Source organism: Cupressus sempervirens, chromosome 4 (assembly GCF_028749045.1).
Source record: "Cupressus sempervirens isolate cs-2001-9-10 chromosome 4, ASM2874904v1, whole genome shotgun sequence".
Lineage (NCBI taxonomy): Eukaryota > Viridiplantae > Streptophyta > Pinopsida > Cupressales > Cupressaceae > Cupressus > Cupressus sempervirens.
In genome coordinates, this window is record NC_143121.1 from 660,046,216 (window position 1) to 660,067,095 (window position 20,880).

Consider the following 20,880-nt stretch of genomic DNA (forward strand, 5'->3'; position numbering starts at 1 on the left):
TCTAAATCCAATAGAGATTGCATTTTTAGGCCAAGATAGGACCTTATCTTCTTGGAAGGTAATGCGATACCTTTGATCTGCTAGACCTGAAATAGAGACTAGATTTCTCTTGATATCTGGTACATATATAACATCTTTTAATTGAAAGATAACTCCAGTTTCCAGTTGAACTGAGAAGGTCCCAATTCCTTTCACAGGGTAAGCGGAGTTATCCTCTATTGTGACTTCTTCGGTTGAGTGTCCTTCAAAGGTTTCAGATTGGTCTCTAAATCTAGCTATGTGTCTAGATGCTCCACTGTCAATTATCCAGGCATTCTTATTGGAGTTCAGCTCACTTGCTGGGGCAAGGAAGAATAGTGAGTTTTCAGGTTCCTTGTCTTCAGATACTTTGACAAGGGCTTTCTTCCTTTCTGGACAATACATGTGTGTATGTCCAAATTTGTTGCATTTGTAACATTGAACTTAAAATTCTCTGTTCTTATAATTCTGATTTTTCTTCCCTCTTTTCTTAAAATGTCTCTTCCTTTTATTGTTTGAGTCCACATCTAAGGCTTGGACTTCCTCTCCTTTATTAGGTATGATTCCTCTTGTAATCAATCGTGATTCCTCCGGAGTACCATCATCCTTTAGTTGATCAAATTTAATTAGAGTTGGATTCCCATGTAGTTGGTAACCCTTTAAGAGCTATCAAGGATAATTCTTCCATCATTTACAATATTTTTGAGAGTAGAAAGCTGGTCTCTTAATTCTGATATCCTGAAGAAGTAAGATGTGACGGTTTCTCCTTCGTTCATCTTGATGTGAAGGAGTTGAATTTTTAGAGTAAGCAATCTACTGGTATTATTGATTTCATATGAGTTTTGAATAGTCATAAACATCTCAAATGTGGTTGAAGATTTTGCTATGTATGGAAGAATGTGATCTTTTACATAATCAAGTATAATCTTCATGGCCTTATTGTTATGTCTTTTCCATACTGTTTTGTCAGGTTCATTTTCAGGCATGAATTTGTTCTCTTCCCCATATTACTGTAATTCGAGTTCTTTGAGAACGATCATGATTCATATTCTCCAGGATACGAAGTTTGATGCTCCATCAAGTTTGTCTTCTAGCTTGACTCTGGTCACCATGATTGCTCCTATGAGTAGATTAAATAATTCAAGAACTCTTTGAAGGTGTTTTCACAATTTGTTTTTGACCTCTATCTACCAATCTTGCTCTGATACCATGTTAAGGAATTTAGGATCAGAGATAGAGAACAATAGTTTTATTTTCAGATTCAATCAGATGATTACTTCACAGATTTGATAAATACTTCTTTGTTGTGTACTGTTATTACTATTAATAAATTAGAATGGTCTATTCTTACTGCAGATATTGATGACCACAGAAGTATGATTAATATAAAGATTTGCAGATGATAATGCATATTCGCTGGGTAATCGTATGCTGTTGTTATTGATATTTTCCCACAGTAAATATCACACACATATATAATACAAAAGGTCACATACATGTCGGGGCATGTCCCCTACATGGCTATTGCCATGTAGGGTCATGACCCTAGATGGTTTGACTAACTGGTCACTTAATAAACTAATATGCTGTCGACAACAGGCATGTACAACAGCCGTTGACGTAACAGATATAATATATATTGTGCCCGAGCAAATAAGGTTACTCATATTAAAGAAATTGCAATGTAATAGACAAGCTCGATCACAGGGTGAGAACTAATCTGCCTTAGTCAGATAATACATCAGTACATAAATTTGATCATATTTATAAGTAGCCCGATCTGGACAATATCACAGGTATTAGAATGATTGTGATATCAGTATGTGGACGAATCAAAACATATGCATGTATATATATATATATATATATATATATATATATATATATATATATATATATATATATATATAGGAATGTGTACAGTTGTTCCATATACTGATATCAATGCTTATCAGATCCGACTGAAGCTATTACTTTAACACATGTTGGTAGAGGCGCTACACAAATCTGACAGCCTCCACATAATTCTGGAAGCATACATGATATGATATCTTAATGCTTCAAAAGTTTTGTTTGAAACTCAGCCAGATATCGCGAGACCTGGAAATAGAATTACTGACAGCTCTGTCACTTTTGTCTTTAATAAAATGGAGACAATTTTAGTGATTTCCATTATATTTCTCCCAAGAAGGAAATGTCAGCTGTCCACCACAAATATAGAATATCAAAACTCCACCTATATGACATGGTAAAATGCAAGCAGTTCTTGATAAAAACGAGGACACATGATACACAGTTTTGACACCTCCCAGCCACCATCATACTCAAATTATTAAATGTCTTGATCTTTTAATGACAAGTAGATAAAAGGCAGGCAGCTAGCTCATGACAAGTATGCACCCAAGGACCCAGCTCATATCTAACTCAGCCAAGTAGGCACACGGGCAACTCAACCAAGCTAAGCTGCTGAAGCTGGTCAAACAGGTCAAGCACTTCAATTGAATTCTTCTAATGTTTACACAATCTTGATCGCCATCCTTTGACATCAATGACAAAAACATCCAACACCCTTGACTGACCAACCAGGGCAATTTCCACAGACTATTAGACTTGGAGGTGTTAATGCCTTGATATTGTACCTTGGATAAAATTTACCTTACCACAGGAATGAGGCCCCCCTCTATGACTCCAGTGGTTCATAGCTTCAGTCAAAAGCATTTGCTGATCAAACAAAATATTAATAACAATTTTTAATACAAAATAATAAAATATCAATATTAAGTAATTACTACTTAATATTAATATATAATAATATTGACAATAAAAAATACTAACAATTCTTAAATATTAAATATTAAACTCTTAATAATACCGTTTAATGATAACAATTGTCAATAATTCAAGTACCAACGATCAACGAGACTTGACGAATAACAAATCAAGACATCGAGTAAGGACAAGAAAGGCACATATAGAGAAGCCTAGCTAAAATGATTGCCCACAAAGCGTGATGCCAATTAATTGCCCTAATAATTTCACATCATTTCAGACAATAAAATAATTTCTGTTGTGACCAAACCACTTATCTGCCATTGTCATGATTGCTTTAAATCACCCCCTCTTTACTGTTTTTCTTGTCAAAACGTAAAAGGGATAAAATATCCTCACTAAAATCCCTTTCCTATTGCTGGATAATAGTTTCATGTGATTTGACAATCAGGTTGGCAAAGGCATCTGTCACTAAGTTGCCTTCTCTATACATGTACTTTCAGAAACTCTTTGGTAATGTCCATATCAAAGCCATGGAGACTCAAGATAAGACGTTATGCCCTCCTCCTTCAGTTATTTTTTTCAGATCTTCAGCATCTTCCATTTTTTACAGCTAGGCGGCTTCTCACATTTCAACTCACCTCCGATGGTAAGAATCTCAACTCTGAGAAAGAGTTGAACAATTTGGTTAAAAAAACTATGACTGAGCGAAACTAAAATAATTGCCCACAGAGTGTGATGCCAATTAATCGACCTAATAATCTCACATCATATCAGATGATAAAATAATTCTCTGTTGTACACAAAGCACTTGTCTGTACTATGTCTTGTCAAAACATAAAAGGGATAAAATATCCTCACTAAAATCCTTTTACCCTTGCCAAATAATAATTTCATGTGATTTGACAATCAGGTTGGCAAAGGCATCTGCCACTTATTTTGTTTGACTTGCAAAGAAACTGTCTAGATGCAAACAAAATAACATGGATGAAATATAATAAGGTTTGAAATATAATTCATGATTGAAGACATGACAAAGGTTTTTAGCTAAAATCTCGATTTATAATTTTATTTGTATGGATACATCAAATCATTCGGACTTAAGAGACTGGAATGTATAACTCAAATGTGACTATCCAGCTTCCCAAACACGTGAATGCCTATAGAACTACGTTACCGAATCATCACCCTTCAGTGCTTCGTACCTGAAAATGAATCGATTCCAAAACGGAAACCATTTGGAATCGGCTGTGGAATCGACCAGGGTACTGATTGTCCTATTTAGTCTATGTGCATCAAACTTGCACCTTCTTACTCACAAATATGATGAGTACAAGGAAGGGGCAGCAAAGTTATGGGATGTAGAACTGGAGAATACTGACTTGGATCTTCCTATTGGTGCACCAACTTTACCAATGGAGGATTTAAGTAGCCAGCATACTTTAAGTACAAGTACCAGTGGGATTCAATCATCTAATGTCAATGTTGATGACAATCTTGATAGTGATGATGACCCATGTGGTTCTGATTAGTGAGCTGATCAGTGATTTCTAGTATTATTTCTTTTTCAAACAATGACTATATTTCATGACACTAGTTCAATCTTTTTGATATCACAAACTGAATTTCAAATTAAATTAGTTATGTTTGATAATCTGAAATTTGTAATGGTTTTGTTTAACTGCTAGCATATGTATAGGTATGTGAATTCTAAATTTAATTTGTTTTTGAACTTTGTATGTTTTTTTAGCAGCACACATACATATAGATTATTAATACTTTATATGTGTGTGTGTGTGTGTGTGTGTGTGTGGACGTACTGTTACCCGTACCCAACACCCTAAAAAAATTCTGCCGTACCAGCGTTTCGTACACATGTTCCCGTACCCGATTCGGCTAATAGAACAATAAAATAATAATAATATGAAATTTTAGTAATATGCATGAATGATCAATGCAGGTAAACATGATGCAGAAAATCAGCAAGAACATGAATTAGAGATGTCTAGTTTAATGCCAAAATCAAGATATAAAGGGGAAAAATGGAAATCTTAATGTCAGATTTGAAAATTTAAATTTGAGACAATGAAGTAGAAACAAAATCCCTGTAAGTAGAAACATGTACTGTGGCAAGATTAGCTAGAAGATTCATGAATTGCGAGACCCAAAATGGCATCCAAATCGGAGGTGTCAGCATCCCTGTAATCTTTTGTACAAAAACCTCTTGTGGATGGGATTTTCATGAGGTCATACCTTGATACCATCTCACATCCATGGAGATAAGCTTTGAAATAGTTTATTTTAACCTTTATTTAATGTCTCAACAGAGGGAACATGCATATAGTTTGAAACTTTGTAGAGATATTTTTGTTTACCCGTATTGATAATTTATACTTCTAGCCTTAGAACTGAAAGTTTCTTTAGAAAATATAGGTATGCTGTTTAATTCTGAGTGTGTTTCTCAATGTTGGGAAAATCTTGGTAATTAGAGTTATAGCTTATAAAGTTAGATATTTGTCTGCAGGGCAAATGAAATTTTACAGGAAATGAAGGTAACTTTTGGGCCAAATGATTGCAAGCTTCTTACTATTAATTCTTCTGAAAGTAATGAAGACTGCTTGCCAGAAGATATCTGGTCTCCTTTTATTTCTCCATCTTTGGTAATTTCACCTTCTAACTTATGCATTTATTTTGATGATGTTGGTTAGTTTCATCATATGTAAATTTCTTCAGATGTAAATTTAGAAATATTATATTGTGTTTTCTTGCAGGTGAGAAACTCCATGTCAGATAAAATTCTTGGCCGTTTTCTCAACAAAACAGACTTGGAAGAGGTATGATTGAGATTGACAATATTTGTTTTGTAAAAGTATATACTATATATTACATCCTTGAAGGTGATTAATTTGATTTTATATGCACGATTTTCTGTACAAGCTATTATGAACATTTGAATTAGCTCTTGGATGCACAAAAGAGCAATAAATTGTTCAATTGAATTTTTAAAAAGTTTTATGGAATCAGCTACCTATACAATCCCATCACCATGCAATTGATTCCATACACTAACACACTCGAAACATTCATTTAGAATTTAGTGAGCATTGGTTACTAGAAAGACATTTATGCCTTACTGTTTGGCTAATAATGCAGAAACTAGAAGCATTGTTATGTTGGTCATTTTTGCTTCGTGCATTTGTGCATTGAGCACACCCAAAGTTCTTAAGATATATCTTTGCCTATAGCATTTGTCTTGCATTATTGTCACTGTCAAAAGGGATAAACATGAATGTTTTGGAGACAAATTTTGTCAGCATTTGCCCAAAATCTTTCTTCTCTGGAGTGCACTGTATCAAATCTGAAGCATTTGATTCAATCATAATTCTACCTTTATTCTTTGCGGTCAATCGAAACTAGTGAAATGGGCAATGAGACAGACAAAGGCAATAAAAATGGGATTTTCTTATGGCAATTGAGGTTCACGGAGGTTAGATGATTGTTTTTGAATCAAGCAGGACATGATGCATAGAATCTAAACAGGTTAATTCTTTATTGAGGGGTCTATGCAAGTCTAGGTAAAATATTGTTAATATCTATTTGAAATCCTAATAATAAGTAATTACCGGGTTTGACACGTAGGGTCTCAGGCTTAAGGGAAGGGAGGTGTCTGACTAGATTACTAGATTGTAGTCCCATATTTTCTGGAATGTTATAAATAAGACCCAGTGTTTTGTTTTCAAAGACTACTCTCCTGATACAGATATTCAAAAAAATGTTTTTGTTGGTAGTTTTTTCTGCTACTTTTCATTACAATGCAGGTTTTAAGCATGCAGAAGGTAGTTGCTAGTGTAATCATGAGAGAGGATTGCTTAGCATTACAAGGTTCTCTACCTTGATGAAACTTCAAGAAAGTATCCTGTACTCATGCCCATTTTTTGTTGATAAATATTATTTTTTTGGCTTTATGAAAGTGTAGCTTTTCCATCATATTTTAAAATGTTGCAAGACTTTTTTTTTCTGCTGATGTCTATGCTTTTGTTGTAGTTCTATACAATAGTAGACTGTTATGTTTTCCAGTTTAGGATCTTAGATATATTAGTATTACTTTTCTTCTGTATGAAGTTATTCCTTGAAGTACTTTTAATTTTTCAATGGTCTCTGACACTTTAACCTAAAATTTTCATAAATTGGAAAACATTTGATATTTATAGGTAGTGTACATCGAAGTGGATAGTTGAACATGTGATACAATTGGCTTTTTGGCAGATGAACGAATTCATGCAAGAATTATCTGTAAAACATATTATCCCATACATGGAGCAGAAAATACGTTCCTTAAATCAACAGGTATGACTTGCCATACACTTTGTCCCATACTTGTTTAATTACCTTTGGGCTTTTCTTTTGATTTTGTAGTCCTATCTGTCAGGAATATTGAATACCAAAGTGTTTGATTGAATCATTTGCTATTGTTTCCTATGGATAGGTTTTGGCAACAAGAAGGGGCTTGAAGAATCAGATAAAAAATCTCTGGTGGCGTAAAGGGAAAGATGATGCTTCTGATGTCTCAAATGGCCCGTTGTATGAAATAGTAAACCCCACCCAATCTTGCATGAAATTATTTTCCTAGTGACTTTTGGCCAGTGGTGTTAAGTTAATTCATGTTAACTATTTTTTTGAAGGTATACATTCAGCTCAATAGAGTCCCAGATTAGAGTATTGGGAGACTATGCCTTCATGCTGCATGATTATGAACTTGCGTTATCAAATTATCGATTGCTATCCAGTGATTACAAAATTGATAAGTCATGGAAGCGTTATGCTGGCGTCCAGGTGTGTGGATTTATACTAGAATCTGAGCATTGCAGGAACATTAGGAAAAGATTCTTCTTAAGCTATATCAGTAGGATCTTAGTTTGGATATTGTACCTCCCTCAACACTATTATGTATTTTACCGTATATGATATTTAGTAAATTCTTTGTTCTACATTCATTCTATAGCATAACTTTTACTAGTTCCCTTTTATTCCAAGCAATTGCTTTAATTTGAAGGCACATGGATTAGGCATGGCTACTTTGTATGAGATTTAATTCAGTATATAAATTACCACAGACGGTATATTTGACAAAGATTCACCATTCATATTATTTTAATAATCATAGAATTTTCAGAAAGCATATAACACCTTTTAGAGTTTTGGATTCAGTTGCACTTTGTCAAGTCAATGTACATTGACTCACATCTAATGAGCAATGTTTCACAAGTGCTATTCAGTTGATTATCATAAAGGTGAAGCATCAGTAATTTATGAAATGTCACCCATTTCAGTAATACTTTTGTTCAAGTATTCTTAAGCATGAAGTTTCACTTAAAAATTTAAAATCAATCTTGCCTAGTTTTTCCTTGTATTAGATATAAAGTGACCAACATTATATACTTTGAGAGTTTACCATTTGACTGCTTGCAGAGCAAGATTATACCATAGTTACATCAAGTTTCTGAAAGTACTTTATATCTAATAGAAAAATACAAAAATACACTGATAAGATATTACTTGCTAATAAGGTCCTGTAACAGCAACCTAGAATAAACCATCTCCGAATGCATCATATCCTCTTCTCTCAATCCAAGCAATCCAACCAAGTCTGTCTTCCATCCATCTGAGAACACAATCTTCTCTGATCCTTTGGGCATACGGATGCACAACTCTTTCAGCTACCGGCAGAGGAGGTGTTGCTGTTGTAGCTGGAATAGGAAGATGTGGTGCTGTAGGCGGGATAACCATTGGAGGAACCATATCAATAGGAGGAACAACCATTGGAGGCGCAGCTTCTACCTGAGATGGTTGATCGTTGTCCCTTTTGTTTCATTCTTCTTGATTCCTGATTTCTGCCAGAAATTTTCTCAGTGCAATCTCAAACTGATTCTTTTTTGAAGTGGCTCTGGTCCATGTATAGCCGTTAGATATTTCTTTCCAGAAGATGTTCACTGTCCCATTCTGCAATAATCTCTCAATTTCCCTTGTGGAGAGCCTCAGGGTGATGGTGACTTGAAAAGCAATGTCAAATTAGGTGAGTCTCCTCAGAGATTCAGTGTGGGATCTAGAAACAACTTAAAAAATATTGTTATTCCTAATTTTTCATATAGACCGCAGGATATCAACTGATAAAACAGAATAAAAAGTATTGAATTCTCTTTTAAGTCTCAAAATATTAACAAGCACAATTTGAGATACAGAGATTTTATTATGCACACATAAGACAGACATTCCCCATATCCCCATGGCAACCAAACATTCAAAGACAAGGTGCACGAAAGTATTAGATATTCGACATACAGGACAGGTATTGAGTTCACCATTAGGTTGCTTGACAGGTAGCTTATGCAATAATAACTTCCAAAAAAACATTTCTTCTTAGGAGAATTTAGGTTGCCCCACATGCTCTCTACGTAGGTCTGCCTCTGGGAGTGGGTCTTTATCATTTCCCAAGGATCTTATTGCATTATTAATCTCGTCAACTGGGATATCACTATCACCTATTGCAGCTTCCTCCATGTTAATTTTTTATAGGAATAATGGCTTTAATTGATCTCTAGCTTTAGCCATACCTACCTCTATCTTCAATGGTAAACAACTTAATGTAAAACTTAATTTGATCTCTACCTTTAGCCATACCTACTTGCATCATCAATGATATCTTTCTGATCAGTGAACTTGACACCCTCCTTCCAGACATTATCACTTCTTTCCTTGGCCTTCTGAGCAATTGGAAAAAGTATTTGGTTCTTTACCACCATGGTTAATTCAGTCAATCCTGGCTCTATCTTTTGGTCCTTGAATTCCATTGTTAAGGTCTCTAATAGCAGCAAGATTAGAGGGTTGTTCTGAAGGCATTTTCTGCAATCATTAGCTTCTCATGTAGGGTTGTTTAAAGCAGTCTAGCATCTTTAGAAGCTTTTTCCCGATAACTTGAAAGAGCCTTTTCCCGATAACTTGAAAGAGCCTTTTCCAAGAGTGAGTGTTTTGGTTCCAGATAGTAACAACTGATGTTTCAATGTGTGGCCATGAGTCGAATTGCTTGATAATGAAGGCAGCATTGTGGAATTCCTCATATTCCAAAAGTTTCACATTCAATGCAAATGAATCAGTTCTAGTCTAATGCAAGATTCAACAATGGGATGGTGTCCTGAAAGTGAGTAGGGGACAGCTTTTACATAATTGCCACCTGGGCACCTGTTACATCTGAAGAAGCCTTTGTTGGCATAGAAGCGGTCAAGCCTGCAATAGATTTCTATTCCACCCTTGCTGAAAGTTGCACCGGGTGTACGGCACTCCTGGATTGTCAAGCTTATTACCTGCTAGGTGATCTCAAAGGTTGAGCTTGCAAAACATCTTTTTCCAAAATAATTTTTCATCAGCTTTCCAAGCAAATTTGCAACCTCCCAATTTTTCTTGATGCCCCTCAACCTCGTCAAAATCTCCTGCAATGCTCTAGGGGATTTTCTCTAATTGTGAGATCTATTTCTACTGTTCAACTCTGTCCCTGTATTCATTGGGTGGATAAATGGAGCAAACACCGAAAGATAGATCTTTGCCTTTCAATACCACCAATATTGCTCTATTGTATAGAGAGAAGCCCCACTTGGATACAACATTCTTCCATCTAATCCCAATAAGAACTGCAGCACCACCTTTACTGTGATTAGTTGTGAATGCCAGGGCATCCCTCCTGATATGTTTAAAATTGATGTCAAGGTGGAAGTGTACAACTTGCTATTTGTAGTGGCCCTTTGTAGATTATTCCTAATTTTGCCCTAAAACAATAATTCCAGGTCAAGGTGAGAATCACATAATATTTATAAATAACTTTATAAAAAATTATGAAATTTAATTATGGTATTCAATTTATATCAATAGTTTTGACAATAGAACTTATCTTGATTTTTGGCAATAATTCTCCTTCCAATTTTCTTTTCGGAATTTTCAGATCACATCAAATGTGTGAAAAATGCAGGTTGTGGGTTTGATGCATTCAAATAGGAGACATTAAAACCTAAAAAAACTGGAATTAGATTGTAATAACAATCTACGCTCTTAAATAGAGTTTACAGGCATAAAAATTGTTAAATAAAAAAGCAAAACTATCTAAATAATGACAAAGTCAAAATATAGAATTGATTAAGATAACTAAAAACTAGAGCCTTAATGACTGTTAACTAAGGTTCTAGGAGAACCTTCCAAATTTAGCAAGAGCCTAGGATACTAAAAATAATCTGACATTCTCCCTTATTGGCCATTCTATCAACTACCCTATAGAAGACTGTAAATGTCTTCTTGTCATAAATTCTTCAGAGCATTTTGCTGTTGTTGAGACTCTCCATGGATCTTCAGAATGTCAACGACTGTGAAAAGATAAGGCTGTCCCCTTCTTCAGAATGGTCTGCAACAAGAGAGTAGAGCTTGCCACTAACTCTCCCACTAAGATGTGTCTGCCACTAATGCTCTCTAAATCTGTGAAACTTCTAAGCAAAAATCATTTAGAAAATGTACAACTTGATCTTGGATAAAAAATTGTTCTTTCCTGTATATAGAGAAATGTTGAGAACAATTGCCACAATTTTGAGGAAAAATTGACAAACCCTCTAAACTTTTGCAGAAGAGTAGGATGCCCCAAAACAAACTGCAAGATACCATGATTAGAATTTAGAAGTGAACAAAGCATCATCTTTTCAAAATAAATGGTAAAATCTTGAAAACAAGAATCCTTGATAGAGAATCCCTCACAAACTTAGCGAATTATAGAAGCCAAAAATAATTTTTGAGTAAATTCAACCAAAACCAAACACAATTTTTGAGGTGAGAAATTTGATAAAAAAAAAACATGTTTTTTGTAGTACAAACCCATGTCACAAGGTTCGGCGGATTTCATGAATGAAATTCAAAATCTTCGAATTTTTAAAAACCCCAAAAAATTCGTTTTTGTTCGCCATAAATTCGTCGCTGCAACAACTCGATCTGTTGTCAATGGCTCTGGTTCTATCGTTGCCCCCTATACAAATAATACTACCCGATAGAAGCTTAAAAATTGTTCTTTTTCGAACAGGGTTGAAAACTGGTACACCCACACCTCTGCGTATGTGGCTTCCGCTTCTGTTCCGTCAGTTTGTGACTCTGAATGTGGCGGACGCATATAGAATTTAATTTTTAGGGTTGTTTTTCAAAAATATTTAAGAGTATATTCTATGTTTATAATGATATAATTTATAATATTTTATTTATTTTGTATTAATGTTTAATATAACCATTTAATTATCAAATATTACTGTTAACATTTCATTATCAAATATTAATGTTAACATTTCATTATTAAATTTTAATATTTTGTTATATGTCTATACATTAGTTAGTAATGTATGAAATTAACAACATTTGAATTTAAATTAAAATAATTATCTAGTCAATTTATAAATATTTTAAAATTTGTTTAGTTTATTTAATTTTAAAACCGAATTTAATTTAGTAGTTTTATTTTATCCAAAATTATGTTTAATTTTAAATTTAGTTTAATTAAATATTTGTAATTGCAATTTCTTGTGTGCGTTGTGGTTTATATTTATATTCTTGTATACATGTAATGATTTCTAATCTATTTAGCTATGTTTAATTATTTGATAATTTGGTAGATAGATTATTTATATTTTAAAATAAATAAATTATACAAAGGCGAATTTAGTGTCGAATTTTTTTCGAACTTCTTACCTTGTTGAACTTCATCCGAATTTTATAGTTCCCGAATTCGAACTCGAATTCGAACTCGAATTCGAACTCGAATTCGGACCTTGTGACTTAGGTACAAACTAATCAAAACCAATCATGATTTTCGAGGTGAAAAATGAAAAGTTCAAAACCAAAACACAGAATCCAAGACACCAATCAGAGAAGACAAAACTTTGTTTTAGAGGATAAATTGAAAAAACCCACCAAATATTTTTGAAAGAAAATTATTAAAACCTAGTAGATAATTTTTGAGGATTCTTTTTAAAACCCACAAGATATTTTGTGAGGGAAAAAATATTAAAGCCCTCCGATTATTTTTAAAGAGAAAAAAAGTTTAAAACCCTAGAAATTTTTTGAGGGATAAAAATGATTAAAAACCTGTTTCCATTGGAAAACCCAGAAGTAAAAATCTGTTTGCGAGATTTAGGGTTTCCTGCCCAAAGAGAAGCTAAGAAAAAAATCCTCCAAATTTTTTGTCATCATGGGCCCTCCCATGAGAGAGTCATACCTAGACCAACTCCTATTCTAATACCATCAAAAATTTAAAAAATAGGCTTAGATTGTATTAGCAATACGCATTCTTAAATAGAGTTTACAGGCACTACAAAAAGCATTAAGTAAAAAGCAAAGTTGTCTAATTAAATACAACGCCTAATAATAGAATGGATTAAAATAACACAAAAATAGAGCTTGAATGACTATTAATTAAGGTCCTAGAACAATGAGCTACATTCAGCAAGAAACTTGGATACTTAAAATAATCTGATAGACATAATTAATGTTGAGGGTTGTTTGACATCCCATTCTTCTCAAAATCAGAAATAGACGAATCTGCGGAAGCTGCTAAATATTGATTATATGATTCTTCAAATCAGTTATAAATTTCTCAACCTTGTTCTCAACTGAGATTGCATTCCTTTTCAGATTGTGAGTGACTTTAGTTGATTCTAATTCACCTTGTCCCAATAATGTATTGTATGCTTTTTTCCTTAATGAAATCATCACAAAGTTCAACAAAATGACTGACTTCCAATAATTACCTTTGCTTCTATTAAAACTCCAAGTAACTTAATTCATTGAGTTGCCCTTTGTAGTTGAAAAGTTGGAGGCCAAAAGGTTGGCTTGCCAAGACTTATACAAGTGTCTTTTGAAATTGTGTACATCCCAAGCCTGCCATCAACAGTTTTATTACTGAGATTTGTTAATCTTGTAGCTTCAGCTGGATTAATTAACTATGAGATACATTGTTATGATTACTGGTCAATCATTCTGATTAGTAAACATTAGAGAATTAATGTGTGTATATATATATATATATATATATATATATATATATTGTTAATAATTGTCTAATAATTACTAATTATAAATAATGAAACAATATCTGTTAATGAATAGACACACCCCATAATGGACATGTCTCTGCTTGTCGCATCCATAATATAAATACCAGAGAGATTGCTGCCTTTGGAACACAGAAATAAAAAAGGCAAGGCTATTACATTTGCATTGATCCTACCTTAACATGGTATCAGAGCAGATTCAAACTTTTGGGAATTTTAATGGTTTAGTTTTCTGCTAAATTGACGTAACATACAAGAAGAGAAGGATATCATCCAAGTAAATTGATTTTAAATGAGACATAAATTGTATACAAATACAAAACTCTGTTATGTGGAAATGAAAAACTGGTATGCAACGATTAGAGTTATCAACTCATATGAACAAAGAAACTGTTTACCCTCGAGCATTATCGGGTGTGATGGTTATCCATACACTTTATTGGATTCAAATTTGAAGAAAAATGATATGAGACCCCAAATGAATATACCTGGTCTATCGTTAACTTTTGTGAGGATAAGAATTCCTAAGGAACGTGGTTGATATTGTGCTTTGATAGACTGTTCCATTGCATGCTCACCCTTATTGTGTAATTATCCAGAAGTAAGAATATAAAACAGTCCAGTGCAATAATCTGATACCAACCCAGAAGGGAAGACATCCATTGGATATAATACTCAGAGTGATTGTTCTGCAAATAACTTATTGAATGCCAGCTCTAATCAAAGAAGCCTCAACCATAAGCCACAATACAAGTCTAGCCTGACTCTGTATAAGAAAACTTTAGTTCTTGACAGTGGCTCATGCTTCAGCATAAATTGCCATATGGATGGGTCGTGAGAGATGGTATCATTTACCGGGAACACCAATTAAAAAGATTCAAGAGATCTCACAATCCTTCAGATAAGTCCCACTCCAAATAGATTACGACAGAAACAACATATATGCTTAAAATTCTGCCCAATATCAATGAGGTTCTCACTGGTCATTGTTGTTGGTAATGCCCAAATTTATTTACAAGCTCCACTTTAGTTCAAACTGAATATTTATACTTAAGCAACCAAACATGAGAATGCACATCTCAACATTAAAAAGCATGCAGAATAAAAAATGGTTCGCTGGACTCGGAAGACTTGGAGTGCACCACAAATTGAGTCACACTCCTTTATAGTCATCTCCAGCGTCAACGACAATGCTTGAGTTTTTGTATACAAATGGTTGCTTCATCTAACCTGCCCAAAGATGACTAAAAGTTATAAAAACAATATGCACATTTTAATAGTGACTGCGATCACGTGTGTAGGCAGTAATAATGGATGGAGACTTCTGTAAAATATTGAATCAAATATGAGAAACCTCTTTTACAGTAGCAAGTCAACATACAATAACTAAGCAGGGACTATTGTTATCAGAATGATTAATTCTTAGCAGTGACAAAATATGGAGAAGAGTAACCATGTCAGTTAGCATAACATCAAGAACTGAAATCTCCTTAAGTCGCTAATCACTGAATATGATTAGAATAATAATGTTGAGAAGAACTTGATAATTGCAAGAATTGACATAAGTTGGTGCGATTATGATTAAAGAAAGGGTGTAATTTATTTCTAAACGGACATGACTTCTTATACCCGAAAAGTCATATCTTATAATGTTTAAGATATAAATATGACTTTGAGTCTTGTGCAAAATAGTAGTGAGCAGATGAAAGAAGAACAATGTAATGTCCTGCCGAGAGATCCTTGGAACAAGGATTCAATACAAGCCAAGATATTTTTTTTTTAACAAGTATGGATGCACACGACATACCACATACAAGGATCACAAAGATTGCAACAGAAGACTAAGCAAACATCTTGACACCAACGAATCTCCAAACGCCACTACTGACCAAAACGACTGACTACGGAAGATGCACAACTGAATTCGAATCAAAACATTCCGAATTCAAAATGCAATGCCAAGGGATTGAAGATCACCTAAGAGGGTAGCCAAAGTACTTCCCAAAAAGTTCGCGTTAAATTGAAAAGTGTCTGCTGTCCGCCCGGACAGGTTTTTGCAAAACCCAGGTGATGCTTTACATTAACCCTATGTGATACTTTCTAGTATCGTATGACCTTTCTCAAGAAGGGGGGCGACACTTTCAAGGTTTGGGTGACACTTCTCTAAAGGGTGTGCGATACTTTACAAGTATCCTACGACACTTCTTCAAAGGGGGTGCGATACTTAAGAGTATCGCACGATGTTTCTCTACGAGACGTGCGATACAATCAGGGATCACACGATAGATCTCTTCTGGGTGTGCGACACCTTATAGCATTGCCCCATGTTGACACATTGTTGCCCAGGAATACAAGAAAAACTCATAAGGGTGAATTATGGGATAAAACAAGAACTTAAAACCTCCACACCGGGGAGTACTGGATCCACAGTTGTGGATAGGCACTTGAACACAAACACTATAAGACAGAATCTGCACCTAACCATCTAACAAATAGTGAAGGGAAAGTACATAAGGAAACATCGCAGTGTACTAAAACCACATCGCAAAAAACTGTAATAATATTGCAATGAACAGAATAACCAAACTAAGTACGCGGTTCCTCCCAACCGTAATAGCATCATAAGACCATTGTGGGTCCTAGCTATCACTCACACGTAACATCCCAAACTACCAACCAGATCGGCAGTGCTATCTTATGAGGATGTCACTACTAAAACTTGCTACAACATAAGAATAAGCAAATCTAACATGCTAGAAGTAAAGCATAAGATAATCCTACAAAACAGATAACATCATCTATCACATGCTAATTATCATAATAAGGAAATGTGTCAATAACTAACATCATCTAAACATGATATACAAGCATTCCAATGAAAGCATAATCACAAGAAAGCATACAACAGAACACGAAGTACCAAGTGAAAACATCCAGCAATGGTGGCACTAAGACACTCAATGGGCTACTAAGTAGGGGCTGATATCATGGAGAGTTGCTTGGCATCCAAAAGCCCAAGCTCGGATCTTGCAAATTCAACTCCCTCAATGGAAAGGCTCTAGCATAGATTATTATCTTAAGTTTTATTACCACCCAGTGTGTTATTTAGTTATCACTTAATTAAAACTTCCTTCGCTAACCCTCTGGGCACAATAATCACCAGGCTGCAAAATAGAAGCCCCCTCCATATGCTACCCTACCCTACCCATGCCCATCCAACGATGAGTGCCCGTAGGCATGCATATTCCCAACCCAACCCTAATAATCATAACTCTTGGAAGTACCACGGAAGATCGGGCCTCGCAAGTCACCCAACAAATGTACACACATGTACTCGTGTGTGGTGCACCACTATCACGCAGATCATAACACAAGGACTGGATCAGAACACAACACCAAATATCACTCAACCTAAAACAAACTTGGGAGGACGGATGCAACATGCATCCCAATGCAACATAAAACTGCAACAAAGGTCCGACTGACATCCAAACAGATGATCTAGGTCCACGACCAAACTCGTGCTAAGAAAACCTGAGAAAATAGGGTGGCACACTAAACGAGATAAAAATCCCAAAAATTAGAAAACTTCAAAAATTCAATAAAATTTAGGTTCGTACACTGTATGCAAAAACGACCAGCATAATGACGTGAAACCCCAAACCCCCATCCCAAACATAGGGAAAATCTTCATACCCGACCAACTAGGAAGAACTAACAAATAGAAACGGAGGGGAACACTAGTTCTTAGCCTCCTAACAAATGGCTACCGAAAATAGAAGCTGAAACTGAGTAGAAACAATAAAACGAAAGAGCCCTACCTCACAGCCAAAAGGGGCAAAATGGGAATCTGAACCATAAAATACAAATCCCGCAGAAGTAGTCGAAAATTGCGGCAATCCAAGGTCTCCCCGAGCTGGTCCAACGAGACCAACCTCGTGACGATCCCATGCCCTTAGTTCTCACAACGAACAAAACAGTAAATCCTCATGAAGAGGATTTTGGGTTTTACTCTCAAACTTTCTAATTCAAAAGTGAGAAGTGAGGATTTAAATTCTTTTTTCAATACTTATTCACTTTTCAAGTGAACAATCGATAAGGGTGGCTAGTCTAAGAGACGAACTTGCAAGTACAGGGACCATAACTGAAGACAATGAATTAACACTTATGGCTATAGATGGGCTACCAAATTCATGGGAAACATTCTCACAAGGAGTAAGTGTTAGAGACAATCTTCCAGACTTTAATAGACTTAAAGGAGATTTCCTGCAAGAAGAATCTAGGAAACTTAAGAAAGGAGGAAGATCGAAAATTGAAGATGAAGAACTTCATGTTCTCAATACAAAATCATATAAAGGTAAGAAGAAGGGTAATTAAAGAAATGACAAACCTAAGAAAGATCTATCCAAAATAAAATGCTTCAAATGTGAAAAATTTGGACACTATAGATCTAATTGCCCTGAGAATACAAAGCAACAAGTAAACTGTACAAACATTACTAAGAAAAAAGATAACTGTGATCCTGAGAATCATGTATTGTATTTTACACTATCAAATGATGTATCAAGCAAAGCATGGGTAATTGATAGCAGATCATCTTGACACATTACATGATACAAAGAAGCACTAGACTCTATATCTGAAGAAGTTGATGGCAAAGTTACCATCAGTGATAATTCCGCTCATTCAGTCAAAGGAGTTGGGAATTGCACCTTGAAATTGAAGTCGAGGAGTTCTCTACATCTCAAAGGAGTACTCTATGTACCAGGAATAAAAAGGAATCTAATCTTGGTTACAACACTTGAAGATGATGAGCATAGTTTTGCATTCATGGACAATAAAGTAATGACCTGGTCTAAGAACTCTTCAATTAAGAAAGCAAAGTTGATTGGTCAAAGAAAGGGATACTTGTATGAACTAAATACAAAACCTTGTCAACCTATTCAAGCCTTAATTCATGAAGCTGCTGATATAAACGAAATATGGCACAGAAAGTTAATACATCTAAATTTCAAAACCTTATCAACTATGGAGAAGATGGTAACTGGTTTACCTAAGTTAAATAAAGATCACTCAAGCATATGCAAATGATGCGCTCTGGGTAAGAACACCAAAAGTCCATTTCATGATAGCACTAGAAAAACTAACAATGTTTTGGAATTAATCAACTTTGATTTATATGGACCTATGTTTGTTCCTTCTCTTGGAGGATTCTGGTATAATATACATTTTGTTAATGTTATAATTTTGTCAGATAAATTATATTATATATATGAGATATATAATATATGACAAATATTATATATGGAATAATTAACTTATATTAAGAGTAATATATATATATATCTTATTTTATATATATATATATAGTTATATAACAATTATAATATATTGGGGGTATATTACTTGTGTTATAACTATAACTAATGTAAGTTAATATGTTAAAGAGACATGCCTCTTTATTTCACATATATATTCATTTGTATAGTAACTTGGAAAACACATAAAATTCCACAAGTGCTATTACAAGTTCAAATCCTATTTCACTAACATGGTATCAGAGCAGATTCAAACTCTTGGGATAAAAGATTATAGAACAAACAATGTCTGATCTTCTATATGAGATTAAAACCACAATGGATATATTCCGAACCACATTAAATCAAGACATTATTGTAGATATGATTTCTCCCATCTATCGCATACTGCAGATGCCCTAAGTGCGTAAAGTTGGTATGGTTATGCCACCTTGTGTGGACGAAGAAGCTCCTTGTATGAAGTGATCTAGCCAAAGACACTCATCATTCATGTGACAATTGTTCCTGCAACAACTTGCCATTGAATACTCACGGGCGTAGTTGTGGTGATTGCATCGTTTCGACTAAGTCATGCTGGTGAATGCATTGGTGTGGCAAAGAGTCAAATAAATTAATATTATTTTAGGAGTGTAATAAACGTCAAAAAATAAAGATCATTCTATTCAAATAAGGAAGAATAGATCATTAGTGTGAAAAATATCCGTTCACACTCAGCAGATCTCAACTATAAAGGAAATATCTAGGCAGTCAAACTATCTCAACATCATTCATTTTTTTATATACTTCTTCAAACGTTGGAAAAACAACAAAGGCAAATATGAACCAACATTAATAAAAGAAGAAACACCGAATAGTTAAAGAACCGCAATTATATTCATTTCAAACAGAGGAGATAGAGCCTGGTCTGTACAAACCACCACAAATTGAAAGCGTACAATATTGGAATCATATCCTTTCGAGTATTCTAAGTGGAGAAAAGTCAAATGAATTTAGTGACAACATTCATATAGAAGAATAGAATATTGAGAAGATATAAATGATGATAATATATAGCATCAAATGAGTCTCAAATGGTTCTTGAGAACCATGAGCTGGAAAACAAAAAAAAAGACTCAAGTGAAGACTGCGCAAAGATTGGCAAAGATAGAGAGGTTATGTCATTGTAAAAGATAGGATTATTTTCTAAGGTTTTAGGAGATAATGTTTCCATGAAATACTTTGGGTTCTTGGAATAATGCTCACACGAAATGCGGCTGCATGAAGTTCCTTTAGAAAATAATGTGGTGATTCCTTTCAAAACGAGTGCCTATTAAATTGTCTCTTCCTCTGCCTATAAGATTGTCTTTAAAGTGCATATTTCTCCTCATGGAAATCAGGATAAACTGGTGTGGGTATAGTGATACCTAAAATTCTGAAACTATTCAGCTTGTGGTAGGGTTGTAGAGGTAAATCAATGTTATGGCTTGCCAGTCTGACAGTTTGAAGCTTAGAAACATAAAAATGATTCACCAATGTTTTAGCCCTTCATGTGCAAGGAATAATGAAAGGAGATTAGGGAAGATATACGACTGAGCATCAAAGAAGAACCATTAAGCATAGGAAGAAATATGTTACTCTCATAAGACGTCCAACTCTAAGTGACGAATAACAAA

The 20,880-nt window shown here is 34.5% G+C and overlaps 1 protein-coding gene across 1 annotated transcript in view; it reads left to right on the top strand.

Moving 5' to 3' along the window:
• LOC149562982 (Tetratricopeptide repeat (TPR)-like superfamily protein) overlaps positions 1-20,880 on the top strand; it is a 231,449-nt gene that overhangs the window by 92,561 nt on the left and 118,008 nt on the right. Inside the window, exons 7-11 of the mRNA XM_089826419.1 lie at positions 5,312-5,447; positions 5,559-5,621; positions 7,054-7,134; positions 7,274-7,368; positions 7,470-7,620. Of these exons, the coding sequence (XP_089682545.1) occupies positions 5,312-5,447; positions 5,559-5,621; positions 7,054-7,134; positions 7,274-7,368; positions 7,470-7,620 (526 nt within the window). The remainder of the gene's footprint in view (positions 1-5,311; positions 5,448-5,558; positions 5,622-7,053; positions 7,135-7,273; positions 7,369-7,469; positions 7,621-20,880) is intronic.